We start from the raw sequence: 27,500 nt of genomic DNA on the forward strand, positions 1-27,500 counted from the left end.
ACACACACACACACACACACACACACACACACGTCTGTGTCCGGATCTGTCCACCCCTGTGTTGCACACACACTGACACGAGCCTATGTTGTTCTTCTGTAACTTTATACAACGGGCAGGGGCTTTTGACTCTCGTGCTGAAGAGCGGATTTTACGCGGACATTACTGACATGATGGTCTATCACACACACACACACACACACACACACACACACAAACACACACACTCACACACACACAAACACACACACTCACACACACACACACACACACACTGACATGATGGTCCATCAGAGGCGGAAGTTGGTGATCTTTTATTGCGTCCTCATTGTCTGCAGCGGAAACGGACTAATTTGCTTTAATGTCATCGAAATTAAGAAATTGAGCTAGTAAGTTCGCATTAAATGTGTCCTGGTGGTATCTATCTTGCTTTGCGGTGAGGGCGAGCGTCAAGAGGCAGGAGGAGATCACACAGATGACCGTTTTACGGGAACGGCCGCATTCTCTCGCGTGCTATATTGCACATTCCCTGGATTGGCCGCGCGACACCTCGTCATGTAAAAACACAAACCGTAACTGGACTTGCCTTTCATACTAGCTGTCAAACTCTCTTACCCAGCCCTCTCCAGGGGCGCAAACCAGAGTGACGTGAGTAAGAGTACCGTTAAATTCACTAAACACATCTTTACCGGTAACATTCTAAGACAAGCTGCGTTGCTACACAACACCACCCCGCCGTGGTCACGCCTTAAAATCGATCCATTCAAATCAACACTAAATGTCGAAAAAAAACAAAATGTTACTTTTGTTCGCCTTTCCAGAGGCGTCTGCGAGGCTCTTCACGGGCTCTGGCTCGGGAGACGAGGCACCGGCGGAAGAATCCTGCATCTCCTTGTCTCGCGCTGGTGTGCAAGGTGCGCATGCAGCGGGTACGTCGCTTTCCCGTCTGACCGTCTCCGGTGGCGCGGGCGCGGGCGAGGCCGACGGCGAGCTGTCGAAACAGGCGGCGCGTGGCGGAGGGATGTGAGAGGAGTGAGTCTGGAGCTCAGAGAAACATTTGGAGCTCGTGTATGTCTGAGACAGGCGGAAGTAACCGGGTACGGGAACAGTGCCGTTGTTGCTCACCGGACACGAGTCTGGTGTTACACGCGAGTAGGAAATGTCGTCGCTCACTGAGTCTTTGGGGCACTTCTCCGACTCGTATAAACAGTAGGCACTCTCCTCTTTAATATTCGGGGAGAACGAGCGACCGGGCAGGTTACCGGGCTGCTCGAGACGACACGAGCGAGACGCCTCCAGCCACGCGTCCATGCCCTGCGCGTAAGGGCTTGACGTGGGCACCATAATCTGGGGCTCGCTCTCGCTCCGTTTAAATCCGGGGAAATAGCCACAGTTCGGTAGTCCGTAGGGGTACTCCGAGCCTGGGGGCAGATAAATGCCGGTGCTCTGGTAGTACGAGCCGCTGCCCTCGGCCCGCGCGCTGATCAGGGAGTCCACCAGAAACGGATTTCCAGCCGGGTTATCCGCGCGTGACATCTTTGTGGTGTATTTTGACGGAGAAAGGAGCCCTGTCTGGCTGACATTTCTTGTGCAAAACACGCTGAATATAATTAACCGATAACCACACAACTCAGCGCCAGCTAACAGCCAATTACAACGCAACAAGAGGTCGAGACTCCTCCCATCTCATGCGCGTAACGACAAAGCGTGGTGTCCCTTCTAGACGCGGGACTTAAAAAAAGAGTAAAATGTGCATTACATCTCATCTGTAAACTCTGAAATTATGAGCTTGTATACGGAGAATGTGACATGGGGCGCGTTCCTTTTTTATGATGATCGTTGTCATAAACACTAACTTTGGACGCACACGCGCTCATTGACTTATTCACGCGCACACGGAGGAGCCAAAGACAGACGTGCGTGCGTGTGTGTGTGTGTGTGTGTGTCCACACACAAACTAGAGAATTCTCAAATCGTGAAAATATGGTTAATAAATTTGATGCGCCCAACTTGGAAAATGAATATCCCCAAAATATGACGACTAGGCAGTAATTGCTTCACAGTGAGGCTAATTATAATATATAACTATATATTCTAATTGGTTAATATAATATATTTGAACTCTCAAATCCAATTTAATGGTATCTGTTTAAGTTCTCCATGAGTTTGTTAAGATACAGAAAATACTTAGTGTGGAGTCTTGCTATGATTCCTCCATCCGTTGAGATGAATTAGCGTCTATCGTCAGGCCTTCTACTTTACAAAATGTGGGATATTAAATCTCTTCAGTCAAATCATCGAGGTAAATGAATACAAACTGCGGTTAAATCATCGAGTTGAATGAATAAAAACTCCGTTTAAATCATCGAGTTGAATGAATACAAACCAACAAACTTTCGACTTTCGCCCGGTGTGGCAGTTCTTTTCTTTAAGAAAATTAAACATTTGTGTCAAATATATATTAGGCTAGATACCTCCATTTGTGTCAACTACATATTAGATACCTCCTTTTGTGTCAACTACATATTAGATACTTTCATTTGTGTCAACTACGTATTAGATACTTTCATTTGTGTGAAATATATATTAGGTACCTCAATTTGTGTCGAATATAGTTTAGGTATCTCCATTTGTGTCAAATATATATTAGGTAGGCCTACCTCAATTTGTGTCAACTACATATTAGATACCTTCATTTGTGTGAAATATATATTCGGTACCTCCGTTTGTGTCAAATATATATTAGATACCTCCAGTTTAGGTATTTGGACTTATGCGGTCCTTTGTATTTAGTTATGCGCTGCTCACCTTCCGGTTAGATTTTGACGCTAGGTTCCGAGTCATTTTAAACACCAATATTTGACTAAAATTCTACTTTAAAGGTCAAGAAAAAAAAGTACAATTACGTTTCTGAATGGGGTCCTACGAAGAACCACATTACAAATCCCCAACACAACATGGTGTGCAGGGAGGGCAGTCCACCGTGGGTTGAACTCCCGTTAAGAACTTGTAACATTAGCCCAACAAATAAACCCGTGATGTGAAATAAGTGCCGTTATACGGGCTCTCGTGCATTTAAACCTGCCTTCTACCGCGTGCCGTTTACATGTCCGCTCTCTCGTGTCAAATAATGTGGCATTTTATGATATCCTGCGGAGAGCTTTCTGTTGCACTAACGGCGAACGCCTTCGGACTCGGAAATGAGGTGTCTCCGTTCCGTGCCCTCTCACGCGGGGGCCCGTGCCTGCCCCGCAGGCCCAGCTGAGTAGTTTCATTCTTTGATACTTTCAGTCAGAAAATATTTATAGAGATGGAAGGAGCCCACAAATGACCCGGATCTATTAGCCATACTGATACTGCCTACTGCGGAGTAGCCTGTTCGTAAGGTCAGAGCAATGTGGCGAGTCTAGTTAGGATTTAGTCTAGTTTCACATGGCGGACCATTTTATGCGTGTGTCGGTTATAGGCCTGGGTCTTCGCCACACACACACACACACACACACACACACACACACACACACACACACACACACACACAGGCTCTGGAAACTGCAGCTAACGTCGTGAAATCCTAGTCTCGTTTTCTAAACAAAATCACATTTAACCTTAAACATTTAGACCATTTGTCGCATGGTAAGCAGTCTAAGTAAGCAGCATAGTGACCGTCTCGACCCTTTGGTAGCCCATATTTCCTGTTAAACTAGTCAGGAATATTAAACTAATTAGAAATATTAAACTAGTCAGAAATATTAAACTAGTCAGAAATATTGCCCCAGAAAACACCGGTCTCAAGCTTTTCCGTGCCGAATAGAGCACGAGCACGCCGCGTGGATATTTACCTGAGCCTGAGCCACTAGCACGAGAGTGTCCTCCTCACGCCGCGTCCGTGCTGCCGTCTTCAGAGGAACGGCCATGACATTGATCTGGACAGCGCCCCCTAGCGGCGCGCCCTGCGCAGTTACGCGTGTGCAGCCCGTGAGGGCTCCAGCGTGGTGCCGTGGTGGGACGCGGAGACAAATGATCCCGGAGAAGCCCGTGAGCACCAGCTTTCAATGGCTCGAGCCGCTGTTTGTTGCCCCTTAGTCACAGTTAATAACCTTGGGTCTCAGACGGTTTATGGCACTGCACTCCAATCCTACAAATGCTCCAGACTTGGACGCGTTTTATGGCCAAGTTGCTACAGCAACCGAGGGGGGATGTGCCGTAATTAGGTCGAAATTCCAGAGAGCCTCAAAGGATGCGCGGACGCGCGCGCGCGCGCGAAGCTCCGGTTGTCCAAAGTGTGAGCTGTTGTTAGACAACTGTGTGTGTGTGTGTGTGTGTGTGTGTGTGTGTGTGTGTGTCAATGCTCTGTCTTATTGCTCTCGCAATTAAGCATATTACAGAATATTCGTATAATTCTACACAACCCAAAATCATTTCATTTAAATGTGCAATATGGAGGTTTTAAAAGCGCAATATGGAGGTTTAGCTGTCAGAAACCAAACCAATGCCAACCAAACCTAGAGGCAGACAGTAAATATCGAAAATCAAAATCACAGCGACTTATTTTAATAAGTGACCACGACAAAGCCTACTCAAGTGCCAGTGAGTTTCGCTAATAGTGATGTAAAGTCGTGCAGAGATTAATGTGTAAACTCTACACTCTACTGTAGGCTTCGTTAAATGAGAAATTTAAAAGCACTAAAGAGACTTTGATTTACACAATTTCTGTTATATTTACAATTTTCCTTTAACACAGTCTATACACTGGGCCCGAATAGCATGTAAGCGTTGCTAAAGTCCACGCAATTAAATTAAAATTACATTTGACACGGTTTGTTTTAAGATCCTCCATGATAATGCCGTTTGCAGCACATTGTCCAGTAGACTGTGTTGGACACATTTCCACAGTCAGTATATATATATATATATATATAGACACTGAGGAGAACTTACTGACAATATATATATATATATATATAGAGAGAGAGAGAGAGAGAGAGAGAGAGAGAGAGAGAGAGAGAGAGAGAGAGAGAAGTACTTTGTCCTGGGTGGTGAGATTTAGGCTACACAAATACAATAGAAAGTCCGAGGTATATAGCCAGTAAGCACATAATGTATATTGGAAACTACAAGCCAATTCAAACTGAAAATAAACAAAATAGCTTACAAACTAATTATGGCAGCCTTTCTCCAGTTGGTCCACTGAATTACACAAGCTAACAATCAACACTACTGCTGCGGACAACACACACACACACACACACACACACACACACACACACACACACACACACACACACACACACACACACACACACACACACAATCAACACTACTGCTGCGGACACCACCACCGGGTTCAATGCTGACGAACGCGATGACTGAATGGACATGGAGGGTCCACATTATTTAGTTTTCTAAAACACTCAAACATTTTTGTATGCAAATTCTGTTACTGAAGTACAAATAAATATGTACTAATATATATATATATATATAGCCAGTATGCACTGAATGTATATTGGAAACTATATATATATATGTGTAGGCTACACAAATACAATAGAAAGTCCGAGGTATATAGTATATAGCCACAGAATGTATATTGGAAACTTAAACAAAATATAAATATATATAAAATATATATATATATTTCAGTTGACCAACTGGAGAAAGGCTGGCATAAATAGTTTGTAAGCTATTTTGTTTAAGTTTCCAATATACATTCTGTGGCTATATACTATATACCTCGGACTTTCTATTGCATTTGTGTAGCCTACATATATATATATATATATATATATATATATATATATATATATATATATATATATATATATATATATATATATATATATATATATATATATATATATATATATATATATATATAGTTTCCAATATACATTCAGTGCATACTGGCTATATACCTCGGACTTTCTATTGCATTTGTGTAGCCTACATATATATATATAGTTTCCAATATACATTCAGTGCATGCTGGCTATATACCTCGGACTTTCTATTGTATTTGTGTAGCCTACATATATATATATAGTTTCCAATATACATTCAGTGCATACTGGCTATATACCTCGGACTTTCTATTGTATTTGTGTAGCCTACATCTCCCCTGCCCAGGAGGACAAACTACTTTAACAGGCGAAACAAATAAGAACGTACTCGACCACTGGGGTCAAAAATAATCCCTCGAAGTTACGTCGTTGTGATAGATCAAGAAACAATTTTACTCGTGACAGGACAGCCTACATATTGCACATTTAAACATTGACAAACAATCGGAAGTGAGTCTCGTTTGTTTCGTGCTGTTCTCATCTTGCACGTTAGGATTACCGGGGGGGGTATCCGCCTCTGACGGCACGAGTCCAGCACCGGGGACGAATAGCATCTTTGATTCATTGAGACGTCCGTGGTTGCGCGTTGGTAAGGAGTTCCGTAATCGACACCCCCGATCGTGACAGATATTTGATCCGTGATTCAATTTATGTTCTTGGAAGCCGCGAGTGGCAATATTCATCAAACATCTGATACCGAGTTTCCTCACAGCGCACACCATTAGACGCTCGCGGGAACTCCGAGAAGTGACAGAAGGATTTATTATAATTATATGAATGTGTCTAACTAACACAGACACACTCAAATCCACAACAGGCCAATTTGTCTAAAACCCAGAACCGGGGTATACATTTATATATATATATATATCTTTCTCTCTCTCTGAGGAGAAAAGATGGCGGGCTTCTTGACTTTTCAAATATCCGCCAAGTTTAACTTTCACACTCTGGGCCTTTTAATTGAAAACAGCTCGCGAGCACCTGAAACTCCTTTAAAAGACTTGAAGACTTGAACCCAACATATGATGATGACGCGACATCACACGGCCCAGGTGAGAAAACATGTCCAATAAAACAGCATAGACAGCTAGATAGATGGATAATACACATAGAAGGACAACTGGTTAACTTTCATAATATTTTCTAATTGTGCGTGCGCAAATACAAACCAAATAACCACTGAAAAGGAAGTACACTATTGAGAGAGAAGAAGTCCCCAATCCCCCGCGAGGTCACGCCAACCTCATGTCGGGTGCTTGACATGTTAAAGATACATGTATGGCGCGCGCCACACAGTGAAGGAGGCGAACCGGAAGATAGTATCGCCACAGATATCCGTCAGCTCAAATGGACACACAATGCAATTATGAATAATAATAAAAGTAATTATAATAATAATAATAATTATAATAGTAACAATAATAGTAATATTAATAATGTCCATTGTAATGATCATGGCCATCATAATCACAATATGGACTCGCCGAAGGGGGATATCCGCTCCGACACACTGCAAATAATGTTTTTCTTTAGTTCAAAGAACTTAGTTTAGTTTCTTTAGTTTTTACTGAGTGGCCAAAAGAGAAATCCTGAATCCAGTTGCCCTGAGTCTGAGCGGCGGAATGTCGCCCTACAGCCGCGAACTTGAAATTAACCATCGCGTCTGTCCCGCGCGGGCCTCTGACGCTCAGAGCAGTGGGTTCACGCTGTAATACTGTAGTCGGTCCCGGTTGAGCTTCTTCTCCTTCATTCGGCGGTTCTGGAACCATATCTTGACTTGGCGGTCGGTGAGGTTGAGCATGCGTGACAGCTGAAGGCGTTTCTCTTTATTGATGTACACGCTGAAGAAGAACTCGCGCTCCAGCTCCCGGATCTGGTACTTTGTGTATGGACATCTCTTCTTCCGCGTCCGCTGGGCACCTGAGCAGCATACACACACACACACACACACACACACACACACACACAAACACACACCAAGAGAGCTACAATCAGCTTTCCAAAAACATATCAAAAACACCAACATGCTGGAACTCTCTCTCTCTCTCGCTTCCTAAAATCCACACACACACACACACTCACACACAGACACATACACACTGCTACCTCTTAATGAAAATGTGCCCTGGTTAAGTGCCCTAGCTTCCTCCCTCTGTAACGTTTAGACCAGCGCTGTACTGTCGCAATTTATATTCCTGTGGTATTAATGTGAAATGGCGCACGGCTTTCCTGGGCCTCACACGGTAATGCCATCAAACCGGGTAGAACGGAGAGACCGGAGGGCGCTCGCTCGCTTACTAGCAGGCAGAGGAAGGACCGATGGCCTTGGGTATAAATCAGAATAAATTCTGAGAGCTTTATACATAACACCCCAAGGACAGGAACTATAATCTCAACACATCCATGTAATATACATCAAGGCTCGACACTGCATGTGTAATTATATACACACATTACTACTATTACAGTGCTGCGTATTAAATGCTTCAGTAACTCATTCAGCTGTAATATTATTTGTCTATTAATTAAAACTGGTCCCTTAATAAATATCCGTCAAACGGCTCAAATCTTTTCTGAAGTAGACTTAAACTTTAAAAGGGGGGAAAACGTCAGTTTCACGGCCAATTTCAATCTCAAGCAAGCACGTGATCTCGCGTTTATAACAAAGTTTTGTTGGGGTAGATGTACGGGTCCTCCATAAACCTCGTGCGCTTATAAAACAGCATATAAAACCTTTAACAGCGCGCGGAAGATTGCAAACTTCCACAGAGCTGGCCCGCGCGGGTTATACGTACTGCCGCCGCTGTATTTCTCTTCATTGTTGCCGGAAGAGGATTCAGGGCTGCTGTTTTCCTCGAGCCGTTCTTTCTCCCCCGTTTCCCGGCAAGTGTCCGTGCCGGACTCCGGTGCAGGCGGCGGTTTGCTGGCGGTCCTGTCCACCGACTGCTCTGGTGGTGACACGCTCTCCGTTCCACCGTACGCGGTCTCGAAGAACTGATCGAACGCCTGCGGTAGAACTCCGTTCCTGCCCACGCAGCCAACGCCACCGTACAGATTGGACGCGTGGCTGGACGCGGAGTGGTAGACAACCGAGTTGTTTTTCGCAAACATCTCACCGAGCGTCCCCGGGCTCGAGAGGCAGTCCCGGTGCACCATGTCCTCCGCGCCGCCGCAGCAGTGGGACCCGAGCGTGCCCCGGTGGTGGTGCCATTTGCTCGCGGTGTCAATGCCGTAATCCCTGAAGGCGACTTCCCTCACGGACGGCGGGACCTGCGGTAGGTTGGACGAGGAGTAGGAGTACGTCACGGGACAGGACGCCGCGGTCTGGGGCAAGAACGGCGGGAGGCTCGAGAAGTCAGTCCCGGAGACGTAGTACGTGCAGCTGGGCAGATACATGTTCGACCCCACGGGACCCACCCGGTGCTCGTCAAAATCCATCATGGCTCGGGGCTGGGCTGGGCTCTACTCGCGCGGAGCTCCGGCGTCTGACGGGGCTCCGGCGCGCGTGCTGCTGCTGTGGCTTTGAAGCATATCCGCGCAGCTGAAATTTTGAGACCCGAGCTAGCTCGAGCTGACGTGGAGATCCATCTCCATCCATCTCACAGGGAGAGTGGTCACGTGACCACGGGCAGGAAAATGACATATTCCTCTGTTCAAGGTGGAGGGAGCCAAAGTGTGTGTGTGAGTGTGTGTGTGTGTGTGTGTGTGTGTGTGTGCGTGTGTGTGTGTTTGTGTGTGTGTGTGTGTGTGAGTGTGTGTGAATGTGAACTGCATCTGCATGAGTGACGTGCTGCTGATATATTTATGTCCCATTGGGTAGTCATTATGTGAGTGTGTGTGTGTGTGTGTGTGTGTGTATGGGTCATTATGATAGATATAAGCGATAAGACCATCATCACCACGCAGAACATTGCAGAGCGAGCGAGCGCGTTCAGCTTCTCCACCGGGGCGCCACACGTTAGGCACCGGGGCCCGGGAAGCTCAATGATGCGAGCGCGTGTGTATTTTCTGTCGTTTTGACAAAGCAACAACAGTGCCGTGTCCCCTGGGCGCGGAAGGCTCGTGAGGTGGGCTCGGGGCCCGTGAGGCCGCGGCCTAGGGGCAACTTTTCTTTTCTTGGGGCATTTGTGCTTTTAGTGCCACATGATGGTCATATGACGACCCTACCGGGCCCGGGCTCCTGAGAGGAGCATGACCTTTCCTTTCTTCATAAACATGTTCTGCGCGTCTCTGAAATGACCCACTCAAACACACACACACACACACACACACACACACACACACACACATACACACACACACACACACACAAACACACACTCATACGTTCATTTAGCTTTAAACCACTTAAGTTCAGCGCCTTTGTCGGCGGTATCGCGGTATACTCTCTCTTTTAACATTTTTCGTCGCATCCTTCCATTAATAGTTTGACCCTGCTTAAATAACTGGGTGAGCGCACACACATTTCACATGATTGTTTTATCTATCAATCTATCTCTCTGTCTGTCTGTCTGTCTGTTTATCTATTCAAGCTTTGGGTTTTCACTCTGGCTCGTATATCTGCTCGTGTTTATTTTGTGTATTGTTGAGGTCTATGTTTTCCTCTCCCGGGTCCAGTAGAAGCTTGGTGTTTATTATACCTATATATTATATACCTTTATATATTATATACCTTTATATATTATATACCTATATATTTTATATACCTATATATATATATATATAATATATATTCATGACACTGAGGACTGACTGAAGCCTGTCGCACCTAAAGCCTCGCGAGCAGCGAGCTCACTGACAGTGCGGTATACTCTCTTCATTTATATACCTATACATTATATACCTATAAATATTCTATACCTATACATTATATACCTATAAATATTCTATACCTATACATATTATATGTATTCATGACACATAGGGCAGCCTGCTGAAGCCTGGCGCACTTTAGGCCTCGCAGCCGTTGTCAGCGCAGCTCTCTTCATTTCCGATTCACTTCAGCTCAAGACACATTTGGCTTCATTAAGATGATCATCGAGTGACGGCAGTCCAAGGCACACAGCACACAGCAAAACCAAATGGGCTTCTTTGGCCCAACGGCCCAAATTCTCACATCAAAAACAGTAATGAATTAGATTTGACCGAATTTAAATTACGAATTCTATTTTTGATTGATTGATGCATTTAAAAGGATGTCAATCATATAAAACGTGTTTGGAGTGTGAATGCATGGGAAAGCTCTGGAAAATAGTTTTTATTTTAATACAAGTAAGGACAAAAATTCGCCTATCTTTATCCTGTGAACGGCAAAAGAAGGAGAGAGAGACTAAATGTTGTTAAAGCTTTCAAGTTGATATAGGCGCGCAGGACGACCCCGGACAGACACGAGCTTTTTATGGGGCTATCGGTCGTGGGACGCAGCTATTGTCGAAGGCAGACATGGCGGGAGTGCGGACGCGGCGCGCGCTAGAGACGCCACCTACTTGGAATTCGTGAACTTCAATGAGACCTCGAGCCACCACGAGTAACCTCATATTAACGGGCCTCAGATAGAACACACAGCGCGAGATCAGGTAAGAGTAATCCTAACCGACGTTTGGCACTATGCCAGTTATAGTGGCTGATGAAACGATTGGTTCGGGTATATAAAATAGATATTTATGTGTGAAAATAAAAGTCGACCTTTCGCCTCGCTTCGCTGTAGTTACTGTTCGATAATAAATACTATTACACGTGCTAGTTGACTCTGGGACTTGGTGGGAACGGTGTCACGCATAGCCGCGCGCGCGCCTCCACAGACGGCTCCCCGAGCCAGACTTCAAGTTCGGGGAGGGTGAGGGTCACCAGCAGCACGCGGACCTCTGCTGCGGGGACTTACGAGTCCGGGGTGAAGTTGAACTAATTACACTTTTGCCATCAGGCCTGTTCGCTTGTTCATTTAGAGAATTAACTTAAAAACGTGTTGCCCCTGTGAGACGACAGACAGACGTCACGTTCACGGCTGCCGCCACATTCCCCCAGTTGGTGAATTAGGCTTCTCAAATGTGACGTGTTGTCGTCACTTGTTTGTACAAATGAGCAGGGAGATGAAACGTTTCCGGTGTTTGAGCTGTGATTGATTTAATTACAAAAGTCTTCCTGTAGAAGACCAAACCCGGTGTAGCACGGGCTCACAGAAGGTCGCCTCGGTCGGTCGGTCGGTCTGAGACCGTGGCCTTGGTTCATCCGTCAGCCATGGCGCGCCCAACCACACGTCGCAACATATAGTACGGACTACGGATTTGGGTCAGTATGTACAATTTAATTTAATAAAAAATATGATAGACCTTTGCTGGACAAAATACTCAATGGCGTGAGGTTTTATTTACAAACACAAAAACCATGGAAGCCCTTGAAGACAAAATATATAAATAAAATCCATATAAAAATAGCAAAAACACATACATTTCAAACTTAATTTTCGAATGAAATATTTTGAGTGATTATAGTCTTCTAAAGGTTGTTTCACAGGCGGAAAGGCGGAGTGAACACGCGCTGTTCCATTTCGCTCTCAAACGTTCACGTGCGTAACCAGAACAAAACGCCGAAATGAAACAAAAAAAATTAACATTTCAGCTGTTAAACACCGAATATTAGTAAGATTAGTAAAACAACAGTTTAATGCACATTAAATAGATATTTAATTTGTTTGATTGGCGACAGGTTATGACTTCAAAAAATGCCTACATTTGGACAACAGCTCTAAATGAAAAAAAAATGCTGTACATCTAGAAAAAAGGTTTAAATGTGTGGTTAGTATAATCTTTATTTTCCAGTGAACATTCCCCGTGTTTATATGTATTGGCTTGTGTGTGTGTGTGTGTGTGTGTGTGTGTGTGTGTGTGTGTGTGTGTGTTTGTTTGTTTGTTAGTTAGTGTACTTGACAGACAGGCCTTACGGGAAAACTCGCCAGACTGTGCCGAGTCCCGCGCATAGCTGCGGTGTGAATAAAGCCCTTTAACGGACTAATCACATGAAATTTGAACACACACACACACACACACACACACACACACTTGGGTTCGGTTCCATCACCATTTTAGGAAGCGTGTGAGAGCTGTTGGGGGAGGGCGTGCTTGCTTTTCGAGCAAAGTGAACTTTAACCCCACCTTCGCCTTGCATTTGCTTGTTCAGTTTTGAAAATGCCTTCACGAATTGTTTTTCCCCACAGGTGTGGCGAAAAGCGACAGCTTCAGCACGAGACGGTTTTGGAACAAGAACTACACCGGCAGATGACACTCGCCGAGGTCCGGACTCCCCCCACCCCGAGAGCAATTCGTTGATTTCGTTCTTGTGAAAGTCGGTTTGTTTGGAACACTGAAAGTCTAAAGAACAAAATGTTAAATATCTGTCAAGCCAAACTGAGTTCCACACCGTCCTGTGGTTTTCCTGAAGCCTCTGCTCTTTCTAGTCACTGCCAATGACAAACACGGAGACCATGAGCTTCGCCCTTGCACAGGCCAGAGAGCAAATGTAAACATTTCAGAGCAGTTGACGTTTGCGTCTTATTCTCCTCGACGGACGGGTTTAAATCAGCATGTTATGAAGCATATAGGACAGACTGAGAAGAATAAGCTCCTGATGGGAAAATAAAACCCCTTGCACGGGCCTATGACGCTGCGTCATCACCTCAGCGCGGGTGGCAGTCATTAGAACACAGACGCGGTTTTGTTCCCCAACAGCGCGGGAGTTCTTGCTCAATAATGATAGCAGCGGCTCTGTACTTTCCACAATAAAATAATACAATTCATTGCAATAATAGTATGTATAACCCTTTGGTCGGTGGAGGAACATAGGAATAATGAATCTGCGGTACAATAATATTGACATTTTACATTGAATCTAAACATATACATTATTGTTAACATTTATCACATCACATTTCCGTAACCACAGTTTGAAAATGCGCGAGCTTCGTGTCGGGGGTCTTTGGGGGGACGGCGTTAGGCTACATATAAACACTCTATTGCTAATCCCATAAATGTAGGCTATTCCACTTGAGATTGGGATATTTTTTAGTGTGTGTGTGTGTGTGTGTGTGTGTGTGTGTGTGTGTGTGTGTGTGTGTGTGTGCGTGTGTGCGTGCGTGCGTGCGTGCGTGCGTGCGTGCGTGTGTGTGTGTGTGTGTGTGTGTGTGTGTGTTAGTAGTATTCTGTCTGAACAATGTGAACAATCGGACTAGTTTCTTTCTCTGTTCTATTTGATTTCTGTGGACTTGGAAATTGTTAACTTACAACTCATCAATACTTTGGCGTAAAGTAGGTGCCGTAAAGTAGGTGTAGAGATTGAATGGCTCTGTTTTTATGATATGCAATAATAGGCCTACGTCATGGTTTTCATATAAATCACTGCAACATGAATAATACGCGCATTTACAAGCTAAAACTGCTCTTAGACTATGAAGCACAATTAATAAGGTTAGCCATTTGCCAGCTAACAAGCTAAGGGGGTTCAGGCTCTGGGCTCTGTAAAGCGCCTAGAGGCAATTGTATTATTATGGCGCTATATAAATACAATTGAATTGAATTGAACACTGCTAAAATAAACCTACTTGAGTCAAACTTCAGACTGACGTTAGATGATGATGAGCCGGGTCCACCTACATTTGCATATTTGGCTTTGAAATGTTGCATTGGCCTACTGTATACCGGCTCTTCAGACCGTGCAGGTTGTGTTTGAACCATTGGCGTGTGAAACGTTATTTACTAAGAGTGACAGCTTATCCGCCCCGTGACCATAGTCGCATATGTACTGTCAGCGGTGTGTGTGTGTGTGGCTGTGTGTTTCAGTGTGTGTGTGTGTGTTTGTGTGTGTGTGTGTGTGTGTGTGTGTGTGTTTTAAATCGGTACCTACACACCGGATACGGAACAGCGCTAATGTATGCTGCCACCGGGCAATCCACCTGCTGCCCGCGTGCCTCCACAATTTCAACGGCTGACAATTTAGTTTCAACCGATACGGAGTATTAGGACCGGGTGGCAGCGCGCCGTCGCCTTCTCTCAACCCTCACGTGCAACAGACACAAAATAACTACTTCTAGGCCTATATGCAGACTCCCGCGTGCACTCAGTTGTATTTGGCTTCTTCTTCTTCTTCTTTTTTAAATAAGATCTTTGTCAACAGTCTTTGTCTGCAGATAATAGAATTGTCTTGAAACTAGAGAATAACAAGTAGCCTATCTCCTTGTTGATGTTGAGTTGCTTTCGCGTGACCTTGTGTGTTGTTAAAAGGTGAAGCGATAATGCTGTTGCGCATGCGCATGCCACCTTTGGATAGCAGTAGACAGACCTACATGCTGCGCGTGCACGAGCTTGCACGTTCATAGTTCAAACCCCGTCCGGAACACATCTTTACCGTGGTTTGCATTTTACCGGGGTCGCTGTATAGTCACACAGTTTACTGGCAGTGGCGGCGCCAGAGATTTTTTTCTGGTGGTGCTATGGGGGTGCTCGGCGTTTTACTGAGGGTGCTATGAATTTAGGGTGATAGCATATGAGTCTCATTTTTCTCTACTACAACACCTCCCCACCATATCGTCACATATGTTTAGACGTTTGATCTCTAACGCGTCTTTGGGGTACATAAAAAGCGTCATTCAAATCGTTCGTATTATTATTATCATTAGGCTACTTCTGACGGACGCGCACAAAGCTGCGTTCATCTCCGACGGTCAAAATGGATGCAGCATGTTATAGATAACGTAATCCCAAATACTTCACTTACTTCAGTGTGTGGATTAAAGTTTGCGCCAGATGACTACCAGGTCACCACTACCATGTGCGACAAATTAAACTAAACATACCAAGTTCAATACACTTCTAACTAAAGACGGCCGATTAGAATATCAGATAGAATTAACTTAAAAAGGCAAAGAGTCAGAAATGCTTTCAAAAAGTGTAGGCTATATTATTTTAGGTCACAATCAATAAAAACATGAATGAGACCAAACAGTAGAAACCACAATAATAAGAGATCAAAAAGTGTATCAAAAAGTGCGCACAAAACTATGCTTAAAACATCCCTTAATTGTTTCCTAATCATTTCTGCCATTACATTGATGATCTCATTCTGCACGTCATGGTGCACATACTTTGCATTTGACGGGTTGTTATCTAACTTTTTCTGAACGGTTTTATCAAATTTTCCAATTACAGATAGCAACTCGCGGACATTACCCCTGTTTGCTGAATCCTCATCTTCAATGTGGCCTCGCTGTGAGATCCCCTGACAAGCAGTGTAGCGCAAGCTTTCCACAACATTTTTGTAATATTGGTCTTTTCGGACCATCCTGGGCGTTCATGCTTAAGTCACCAAGGGTGCTAGCAGCATGGCTAGCAGCGCCCTCAGTAGAGGTGAAGGGTTGACTTGGACCAGGATGTTCCTCTTCTTCTACATCAGAATCAGAATCCAACACCTCTTGCATTTTTCTTTCTCTTGAACATCTTATTCAACTCGAGGAAATTTGCGGATCAAATACCGATCCATTCTCGTGGTTTTGTGAACGCTTGACTTAGAATTGACCGCTCGCGAGGATTACTGTTACTCATTGAACAATCACGTTCACGCGCAACGTGTCTGTGTCGTGCTACGTGAACAATCTGTTTATTTCAATCTGTTATTTTCTTTTGTGATTAAAATATTATTATCACACAATACATTTTATTAAGAACTCAGAATGAAATTAAATAACAATAATAGGCCTAAATAAACCATTATTTGTCTTGGGGGTGCTATGGGGGTGCTATGGCCAATCTAGGGGGTGCTCTAGCACCCCCTAGCCCCCCCCTGGCGCCGCCACTGTTTACTGGCGCAATACAAGGGGCATGTAGTCGTGTTGGGGCAATGCTTCTGTCGTTAGTTTATCTGCGTTTTAGAGTTGAACACGGTTTGGAGTGGCGTGGCTTCACGAGTCCATTTGCAGTGTCATAAGCAGCAGTGGTTGACCTACAGCCCAGATTTAGGTCGATTTCTGTTGCTGTCATCACGACATCTGCAAACCGTCACTAGAGGTCGCTGTCGGTGCGTTTGAACTAAGACCGAGTGAGATGACGGTTTAATGTAAACAGAATGATGTTCTCCCAACATTCGACTGATCCTTCATCAGATGTCATAGGTGCTCGACTCGATGGCTATGCATTAATTTACCCATGTAGGCATACCGTCTCCAGGGCTACTCAGACTGTGTGAATTCAATTCTATTAATGCCTTTAAATTCTATAGGCCTATGTGCTTTTAAATTCTATAGCCTATGCTTTTAAATTCTATATATGCTTTTAAATTCTATATATGCCTTTAAATTCTAAATTATAATGCCTATTACTTCACAAAGACAACGCGGAAAACCGTAACTGTAGGCTGGTGTTTGTCCTCACACAAAATAGCACATCATTTATTCGCCCGTACTCTTGGCCGTTTCTGTTTCTGTGACGGTCAAATACAAGACACATTATCTTAAAGTGCTATCTACGTTATATTTGAGGATCCCCAAATTAGGAGGCTTGGTTAAACTTTATGTAGCCTTATATTTTTAAATTTGTTCTTATTGCTCGAATTCGAATTGCTTCCGAATGAACAGATTGTGGATAACTGACACAACAAAATGATGACACCGTAACAGTTCTATTCTTTACCTATTTAAGGGGGGAAATCTATACAAACTAAAGGCATATTTGTTGATTGTATTTATAGCGTAAAGGCCTATTAGTAGCCTAATGACATTGGCCTCGTTTCCCGAACGCGCACTTAGCCTAAGAAGCACTTGAAATCGCTCGTAAGAGGATTCCTACGTTGCAAACGGGTTTCCCAACGCCACACTTAGCTTAAGTGTCTCTTTCGCTGAGAAGAATTCCACGTGTGGTCAGGACCAGTAGTAACTTCACACTTAGCGATTTAATCCACCAGGGGCGTCGTTCGACCGTCGTTCGGAAGAAACGGGAATGAAAAAAAAAAACATGGCTACTTGAAGCGAGGAATATTTTACATGAATAAAGCTATCTACACAACTTTTTATATGTTTATAATGACTCGGTTTGATCGGAAATGTGCTACGCGACCAATGCAGAGTATTTAGGTCTTGACTGAAGCTTTCAAACAGTAGTTTGATGGCACATTTAGCGCTTATGCCACCACTCCATTGGCTTATATGGTAGCTTCTAGCTAGATGGTTGTATATTATGTAGAAGAAATCCAAACGATGTTTCTGTGTATAGCACATCATGAGAATGTCATTGTTTCACCTGCCTATTCCCATCAAAATAGAAATAAAGAATATTGAGTATTTGAAAATAAAGATTAGGCTATACAAAACTAGTGCATTGCCCGTAGGAATTATGCATTCTGTAGTGTTAGCAGACGTAGGGCTGTTGGGTAGTGTAATGGCAAGACATATTTGCACTCCACATAGGTACAGGTTACACTGAAGTATTATTGTGATGCATGTTTCCTTTTCATTAAGAAATGTGTTAATGGTAGCCTTTTTGGAGAGTTACCAACAAATAAAGTTTGAGATTATGTAGTGGATGCAGTTGAATATACTGTAGATGTCAACGTTGCTGTCTAAACTATAAACTAAATGTCATAAAGAAAGACATTATTTAAAATGAAGTTATGGTTGAAATAGGATCACTTCTTTATTGTAAGGGTAAGTGTAGGGCAAGAATGGTCATGCAGTTGGACTCAAATGTAGGTTAATTTTATTGAATGTATGTAGCCTACTGTACTGTATGACTTTGAAGATGCTAGCTTTGACAGCCCACTCTCAGACAGATCGTATTAAATGTCCTTACAATGGGAACACAGTTTAAATAGGCTTCTCTGCTGGAGATGGCGTTACTATCCCCGCCCCGAATTTAGTGCACATTGCACGTTCGATGCACGCATAGGCTAGCTAATTTCACAGCAATTAACGTAAACAGGTTAACCTGACGTAAACAGCTCCTAAGAGCTACTTAAGAACTCGTGCACGTTGCGCTCGTGCACCTGACTTTAAGTTGATGGTTGGGAAACGCACGTAAATACAAAGTGCTACTTAGTGTACGATGTCGCGAAAATCCACGTAGGCCGTTAAGATACATCGTTATCGGGAAACGAGGCCATTGATATTTACGCGGATCTAACTTTGATTGAAGTGGCATTCTGATCGGTCTGGATGTCATAGTTCAGGTTTCCAGACGGTTTACAGCAGCGAATCAGATGAGCTCAAATACATCAACATTTAATTCAACGAACAACTGCGTGGTAAACTACAAAACTCACGCTATAAGTAGGCTACTGTTCTAACGCGCAGCTAAGGTAGCCACATGCTAACGGACAGAACAATTGCCCCAATATTGTTTTTGTTTCCTGGCGAAATCACTCGTGCCCGCATCCCAGAGGGTGGACCGAGCCGAGCCCCCATCACGTTAAGGACCTTTAATCGAACATGACAGAGGAGTTTACGCACAGGGAGCTGTGCAACCGACAACAATTTAATTGATTTGTGAGCAGAAGGAAGTTGAGCGCAGATGTTGATGATTAAACCTTTCCACAAATGTGCACTGCACTGTACCTCATCGATATAGGCCACAATGACTTTCGTTCACGTTCACTAACACTTATATTATACGCTTGATAAATATGAATTAAATAATCCAGCTTAATTACTAGAAGTAAAAAACACTGCTTAGCAGATTCCAGATATGAATTGTGAAGGAGCTTTACCCCATACGCTCTAATACTAGCTACAAAACAAACCAAGAATTTCAGATTTAAACGAATAACACGCTTGCTCCTCAGTTTTTCTCAATTTGCTCTGTAATTTGTGCAGAGTGAATTATTATCTTTTTAAAGTTGTCAAAATGGCATATTTTAATATCTATGAGAGGACAGAGCATCGCCATCACGGAGAGCTGAAGAGAACGAATTTAAACTGGGTAAATATAATGCAGTCATTATAATGTCAATTTAACCATCGAGTCTTTTGAAGAACAACGACAGTAGATGTCTAAAGATGTAGAAGTGCAGAGAGTTTAGCTCTGCAGCGTGTCAAAGGAGAAACCGCCAGTGTGGTACAGCCTATCCTCGTTCTTTGTTTTTGAATACAATTGACATTGCATTTTGACAGCGATTGTGTCACTTTATGGCTGTATAATTGTATTCTGAACTGTGTTGAATACTATTTTAAAAACATTAAACTTGATTTTACAAAGTATATTTCATTGTGTAGAAACACACATACATCGAGAGAGAGAGAGAGAGAGAGAGAGAGTTTGTCCTCTGTCCAGTGTACCTACATGTGTTTTGTTTTACTGTAGACATGCTGTAACAGTTTTCTGAAATCTATTTGGATAAATTAGTAGTTGTATAAAACAAAACAAAATGAATAAAAAGGCAATCTCGCACATACAAACACGTGTAACTGAGCCATGCTGAGGTGGAGTCGGCGCGGTGTTGCTATCACAACTCAACCAAACGCAACTGGTCAATGGAAACAGACTTTGTATACATATATACATTGTAATACACAATATATTAAACAATTAACTAGAGCTATGTAATGAATTTAAAACATAGTCATCACCAACCTTTCTAGGTGTTTATGAGTGGAAGCTGAACGAGCGTTTGCAGTCTTTCAACCTGCACTCGTGCAGAATGACCTCTAGGTGGCGACATTGTTTGCTGATAACCTCCAGACGCTTTAAGTTAACCGGGGGAAACCCAACCATTTTTCCCGTACTCTCCATTTTAACTCGTTCCTCCTTTGCTCCATAAATCTCCGTTTATAGTGAGACAACTACAGTAGACAAACAATCGTTCTTTCTTTTAATTAAATCAACATAATACAGATATAAACAGCTCATAATCTCATTTCCGCTTTTATTCAGGACGACTCCAATTAAATTAGAAACTATAACTCAAAACAATAGCATACAAATGGATATTATCAGATATTATCTGTTGTTTGGAAGACTTTGTTTTCCTAGACAATAAAGCCTTAATGGGAACTTAACTTTCTGTTTTAGGTAGGCGAATGTACAAAACGATGCGAAGAACATATTAAAAAGGTAACCGTGGCAGATACTGTTAAGGAACAGTAGCCTAATTTTTACACGAGCTGGTGGAAAACAAACTACAAAACGGGACATTAATTATACGCAGAGGTACTTAGAAAATACATGTTGTTGTTTTGTCTTCAAAACTTTGAAGTGGCCCTCTCGGCTCGACAGAACTGCTGGTGGCTCGCGCACAGACTGACGCAGCCTGCGGGAATGCTGAGGGATGGGCCGCGGCGGGTACCATCAGCGCGAGCAGCGAGCACCGGAGCTCAGGCGACACACCACACCGATGTTTACCATCCAGAACTCGGGGCGAGATTCAAAGAGTTCCCGGTAGGAGTTCTCTAACATTTGTGTACTGCTCGCCCCGGGCCCCCCGCGCCGTCGAGCTCAGAGAATCTTCAGAGGAAGAGGTGCCGTCCCCGGTAAATACCGAGCCCTCCCGGAGCACGAGTCAGTGAAGAAAAAATAAATTACCATAGAGCTCCTTCAAATTCGATACAGTGTTCTGGAGTCCTGTCTCGCGCCTGCCTGCCTGTCTGTCTGCTGCTGCTGCTGCTGCTGCCTGTCTGCCATAGGCCACGCTAGCTCGTGCTCTTGAACTTGTTCACCACCTTCTTCTCCTTCACGCGGCGGTTCTGGAACCAGATGGTGACCTGGCGCTCCGTCAGGTTCGTTCCCGCCGAGATCCTCCGTCGCTTGTCCTTCGTGATGAACTTATTAGTGGCGTACTCGCGTTCGAGCTCCCGGAGCTGCACCTTGGTGTAGGGCACGCGTTTCTTCCTGCCCCTCCGTAGGTTACCGTCTCCGCCAGGCCCCGCGTCTGAGGGACACACACACACGAGATTAGATATTAGATATTAGATAGATATTAGATATTAGATATCACACAGCAGCCTAACAGTACACCGGATGTGATATAAACACCAGATACAATACATATGATAGATAATAGATGATATATGATATATATACATATGATAGATAATAGATGATATATGATATATATATATATATATATATATATATATATATATATATATATATATATATATATACACAAATGCTTTGGCAATACTCTACAACGTTAAGGTCATGCCAATAAAGCTTCTTTTGAATTTGAATTTGAATTGAATGTAAACACCAGATATGATATAAACATCAGAGACGATTTGCGTATTAGGATGAGAAGTAGTAGGCCTTCATCGCCTTAAGAAGCAGGCATTCTTACCAGGCAGAAATCTATAGAAAGAGTGCATTTACGCTTAACACATTCGTTTAGTAAAATATATATGTATACGTCTATGTATTGCATTCAAACAAAATATCGAATATTCCTCTGATTATTCGTACGTATATGATAAAAAAAGCATGGGATTGCGGTTGAAAAATGCTCTCTTTGGTCCTGAAAAATGTTTTGTTTCCCCAGTTTGAAACCCTTCTGGATATCAGGTCGCGAACTGTGAACTAACGCAAAAACGCACGAGCTTGCCAAGAAACCGTGTGGCCTCTGAGCCGGACCCGCGCGTGCTGGAACACAGCCTACCTTGAATGGACGCCTTCCAGAGGTGGTTCGACACCGGGGCTTGATCTTTCCCGCAGTAAACCGGGCTGTTCCACCCGTTGCCGAGCGCCCAGGGCTGGTAGCCGTCCACGGGCAGGAGAGGTTCGTGTCGCGGTTCGGCGGGTCCTACGGGCATGTCCAGGTAACTCGGAACCGGCTGGTACGGACCTGGCGAGTAGCCCTGATAGAAGGCGAACTCCTTCGGTCTGGACGGGAAGTCCTCGCCAGCAGCCCCGGACGTGTCCATGTACTTATCCGCGTACGGGGGCTGCGAGCAGGGCTTCACGTGCCCGCCGTGGTGGGACATCCTGCACGGGAAGTACCCGCTGCCATAGTAACCGTAGGGCAGCGAGGCGTTGGAGGAGCTCTGGGCCCCCGAGCACGGGCTGCACTGCTTGCCAGGCTCGCTCATGCCAGACGCGGGAACCTCAGACGCGTAGGTGCTGCTGCTCGGCGCGAGGGACGTGGGGTGCGCCATCAGGTTCCGGCACTGGCTCGCGGCGAAGTTGCCTCCCGCGAAACCTTCCATGTTTTTGTTGATCTCGTCCGCGCCACCGCTCGCGCCGCTGTCGTAGAGAAACATCACCGGCTCGATCCAGCGCGAGGAGGGGAGAAGTAAAGACGCTGTCATATCACGCGCCACATTGAGACTAACTCGCTCTTTTCCAATTTGCTCCTGCTCTGAAAAAAGAGATACCGAATCTGGGAGAGTAACTGATACTCACGCGCCTGTGTACATTAAGATCGAGCGATTATTGGACAGAGAGGGACACGTGACATGCAAAAGAGGGCGATATCCGTCTAAAGTGCAGATAACGCGAGTCATGTTCAATATGTCAAACCAGATGCTCTAAAACAGTCCATGAACACAACGGGGAATATTTCCCGGAAACTACCGGAGTGAATTTCACTCAAGTTTCATTGCAGTTGTGAGACAGAGGAGGCGGATTGGCGAGACCAAACCACAAACCTGAAAAGCATTAGATTAGTTCTACCGACAAACAAAGCACAAAACGACTGTCTTAAATCCTTGCAAATTACATGTGAAATTACTGATTTATTTATCAATGACTCAAACCCACACAGTCACAGAGACAAACCCCTTCTACACTTAAACCTTTAAGCGCAGTGGTCCTGGTTTTGTTGATTTTCGCCTCATTTGATCAAATTCCTTAAATCTTCTCCTCACGTGCTTCTCAGCTCGCAGTTGTGGATAGTTTGGATCATTTTGTAGTGGGCAGCCTGACGTCAAGTCCCACTTTAAAGTCAAGTTTAAAGACTTTAACCAAAGTTCAACGTGTTACGCAAACATGATTTTATATTATTTTAATAATATTTCAGTTTAAATTAGCTGTGTATTGTAAACGAGATTTTACAGCTGTAATAGTTAGCTCAAAATGATACTATTTTGCATTCATTTTGGGGGCGTATTTGCCTCTTAAATTAGTCAATTACATATTCGTAGACAATTGCACCAAACATTTTCATCTGATCACGCAGCACATTCGAACCCTATTTAAAGCAAGTTCATTTTCAGTTGACTTAATTCCGGGTTGGAAGGAGCGCACAGTTTGCTCCCCGTCCATACGGGTGAGCCACGGGTGGAGGCCAAGGTCAAGTTGAAAGTTGCCGTCTAGCCAGAGAGCTCGCGCTGGCATTCATGACCTGTCCGTCTGGCGCGAGCCTCCTCCAGCCCGGCTGCTGGGTGAACAACAGCACCTTCGGCCGACACAGCCGCGTGGAGGAGGGGGGCACACTGCAGGTTTGGGTCACATTTAATGTTTCTCATATTTCACATATTTTTCATATTTCCTCCTACGTACGGAGTGTTGGCGTGAACGCGCGCATTCGCGGTAGTTTTGGGTCGAGCAGGCTTTGGCGCAGAGGTGTGGAAGTGATGTAATGAGAGCGAGACTGCCCGGCCGGGCGAGCAGAGCGGGTATCCGGTATGGATGTGTGTGTGTGTGTGTGTGTGTGTGTGTGTCTGTGTTTTCCTCAGGTTATAGCGCTTTAATGAAGGCGTCGCTGACATCCGGCCAGGCTCCGTCGGCGCGAGCACGAGTTGTGAGATGCCTTTGTGCTGATAATTAAGACAGGGACAGGCTCGCGGAAACTCAGGGGGAAAACAGACTTCTTTCGGAAAATGGTCTCAGACGAAGAATTTTTTTTTAAAGTGGATTTCTTGTTTGCAACTTGTGCTATGTGTTGTGGTATGTAAACAAGTCTTTCTTGTTGGGGTTTAAATCATTTGAAAAAGACTCTTCGTTTTCTGGCTTTTCTAAACCAAATATGTTCTATGAATTACAATTCACAGTTTTCTTGTTTAAAATTTAAAGACACAATTTCTTACAGTCTAATTTCATTTTGATACACAGGCTAAACAGAAATCATTAGCCTGAAGCTCAAAACCAGTCCACTGGAAAAACATCAAACTGCCCCCGAAGGCCTAGATGTTTTATTTCGAGTTTGTTCTGTTACAATTAAAGTTTAAGCCCAACAGAACCGCTAAATATTTCAGAGCACGTGCACCATTTCATCCAGCTGTGTGAAAACACTCGAAACATCACAGACTGGTGCACGCGCTCTGGAGTAAGGACTATATAGGGTTCACGCGCTCTGGGCGTTGGGAAAACATCTCCGTTGGCACTCTTTCTTTCTTACTCGGAGTGGATAATTACGATTCATGATTTCACTCAAAAGTAGAAAAGCAGCCCAAAGATGAGCTCAAATCCCGAGAGGGGAAACATTGCAAATGTCACACCTTGAGCTACGCGTGAAAGAACCCGGAGGTGGTTTTGCCTGGACGTGTGTGTGTGTGTGTGTGTGTGATCAAGTCAATAATGACATGAGCCCGAGAGAGCGTGCAGGCGCGGGATCGGCTTCTGGCCTGATCCCCTCCGGTGGCACCGGACACCGGACTCGGCCAGCCCGCGCCTCCCCGCCGAGCTTCAGGAAGTGAAGTATCTGCCCGGCAGTGGACAACACACACTTCTCTTCAGGAAGGAGAGCATATCTACACAGCAGTGGACAACACACACTTCACTTCAGGAAGTAGAGTATATCTACACAGCAGTGAACACACACACACTTCACAGAGCAGGCCCTTGCTCACGGGTCACGCTAATGATCCCTTTGCAGAGATGTTTCCGTCGCGCGCACAGGCCTGTGTTTAGCCGCGGTGATCAGGCCCGCTAACTTTAGCCCTGCCACCCACCAGCTCGCGTGGAGCAGGCCGACTACCGAGGACTCCCGCCTCACAAGCTTCCCGACCAGGCACGAGACCCAGCAGCACCTGTGGTCCTTTTCCACCCAGGACACTTTGGTCACGAGCGAACCCACGTTGTGGTTAATCTTTCCGCCCGTCGCCCCTGTCTTGGGTCAGATTTATTTGGTGAGATATGAATCAGACTACCGCTAGCTCCCTGTACCCAGTTCACTCGTCAAAAAGAAAACAAAACGCCATAAAACGCAACAGAAGGCACCCGCACCCGTACCCGTACCCAACGCAAGAGATGATGTCGTCATGACTTGGTGTTCATACACTGCCCATAATCATGGCCTCAACAATAATCCCAAATACACACTTCCTCATACTTTGGCTTGGCGCGTGAAAAGCGCTTGTTTTTCCCCCGTTGCATGTGATCACGCCTCTGGTCTCGAGCTTACATTCGTTCTGCAGAATGATTGAATCCTTTTTCGAGTGCTCGTGCCAATGTGATGTTTGCAGTAGAATACCACTACACACACAAACACACACACACACACACACACGCACACACACACACACACACACACACGCACACACACACACACACACACACACGCACACACACACAGTCAAACGAGACGTACACTCATCCAAATCCAAAACTGGAGAACTGGATTCGATATCTTCCGCTTCAAACCCGATGTGATGCGTGTTTAAAAGAGAGAAGGCATTCTTATTAATTCAACTTTTACACGTAGGCCATCAACTACAAGTAGAACAGCCTCCATGACCAGCACACACACACACACACACACACACACACACACACACACACACACACACACACACACACACACAGTCAAACGAGACGTACACAATGTAACTGAAATTGAAATAAATGATTTATGTTGCACAATGATTATGTGTTACTCTCTTTCACCAAAACCACACAGCCTTAACACAACAGTTAGAGAAAAGATCCATTGGATGAGCCCATATATTTAAATGTGTTTAATTGACATGAATTTAGGATACTTAAAAAAAAAGTTTGTTTAATTCACACGAATTTCTTTTCATGCCTCAATAATCAACCCTCTGTTATTCCCTTCCGAAGACGGCGATGCTTTGAAATTATGAGGTTGAATTTATAACAAGGTCTTTGAAACATTTTACAATATTTCAAAATAAATTCTTTAATCCACTCTCATGCCATGTGCAGCGCCTGCATCATCCTAGTTTGAGCCCGCGCCTAACGGACCCGCAGGGACGTGACCGGCTGTACGAGCAGGTGACGCAGTCTGCAGTGTTTTAAATCACTACTGAATTAGAATTCACTCTGGTTTATAATGTTTTAAATCACTACTGAATTAGAATCCACTCTGGTTTATAATTGTGCATCGGTTACCTACACATCGAAACAGTATTAGGCTAACGGATGGATTGTGTTAAATATAGGCTAGTATTTTGAAATGTACGTTCGAAATAACTAAAATAAGGTGGCGATTGTACATTAATACAGATGTCTAAAGTAACATGGTCCAGTGAAAAAAAACAATATTTGCCATGCTATTAAATATATCATCAGTCTTATCGACCGATATTTTAACAATAACGAATATTGGGTTATCAGTGTAATATTTCGTTATTTTTTTAGACTACTGTTGTAGATTTTTCAGACTAAACGAATTAAATGACGTCTGTCGCAACAAAATGCTTACAAATTATTCCGTTTTCCGTTGTTTCATCAGAATCAGAAACAGATTTGTCAAGTAGGTATACGCCTACCTGAAAATGACTCTGGTGTATGGGTGCAT

At 44.2% G+C, this 27,500-nt stretch overlaps 3 protein-coding genes and 1 pseudogene across 4 annotated transcripts in view; all 4 read right to left on the reverse strand.

Moving 5' to 3' along the window:
• Positions 1 to 1,576, reverse strand: part of hoxa10b (homeobox A10b) — a 4,055-nt gene extending 2,479 nt beyond the window's left edge. Inside the window, exon 1 of the mRNA XM_080857895.1 lies at positions 804 to 1,576. Within this exon, the coding sequence (XP_080714021.1) occupies positions 804 to 1,536 (733 nt within the window). The 5' untranslated portion in view covers positions 1,537 to 1,576. The remainder of the gene's footprint in view (positions 1 to 803) is intronic.
• Positions 1 to 27,500, reverse strand: part of LOC308380762 (E3 ubiquitin-protein ligase TRIM35-like) — a 392,149-nt pseudogene that overhangs the window by 81,731 nt on the left and 282,918 nt on the right. The window lies entirely within an intron of this gene.
• On the reverse strand, positions 7,482 to 9,293 carry hoxa11b (homeobox A11b). The gene is made up of 2 exons (XM_080857880.1): positions 8,636 to 9,293; positions 7,482 to 7,760 (listed from the first exon to the last, which is right to left on the reverse strand). Exons 1-2 carry the CDS (start codon positions 9,279 to 9,281, stop codon positions 7,528 to 7,530), a joined length of 879 nt encoding a protein of 292 aa, XP_080714006.1. The 5' UTR covers positions 9,282 to 9,293; the 3' UTR covers positions 7,482 to 7,527.
• Positions 21,499 to 23,109, reverse strand: hoxa13b (homeobox A13b; the record flags this gene model as incomplete). Its single annotated transcript, XM_080857886.1, has 2 exons — positions 21,499 to 21,737; positions 22,461 to 23,109. The coding sequence occupies 2 exons, from the start codon at positions 23,107 to 23,109 to the stop codon at positions 21,499 to 21,501; spliced, it is 888 nt and encodes a 295-aa protein (XP_080714012.1).

The sequence above is a fragment of the Sprattus sprattus genome, assembly GCF_963457725.1.
Source record: "Sprattus sprattus genome assembly, chromosome: 19".
Taxonomy (NCBI): domain Eukaryota; kingdom Metazoa; phylum Chordata; class Actinopteri; order Clupeiformes; family Clupeidae; genus Sprattus; species Sprattus sprattus.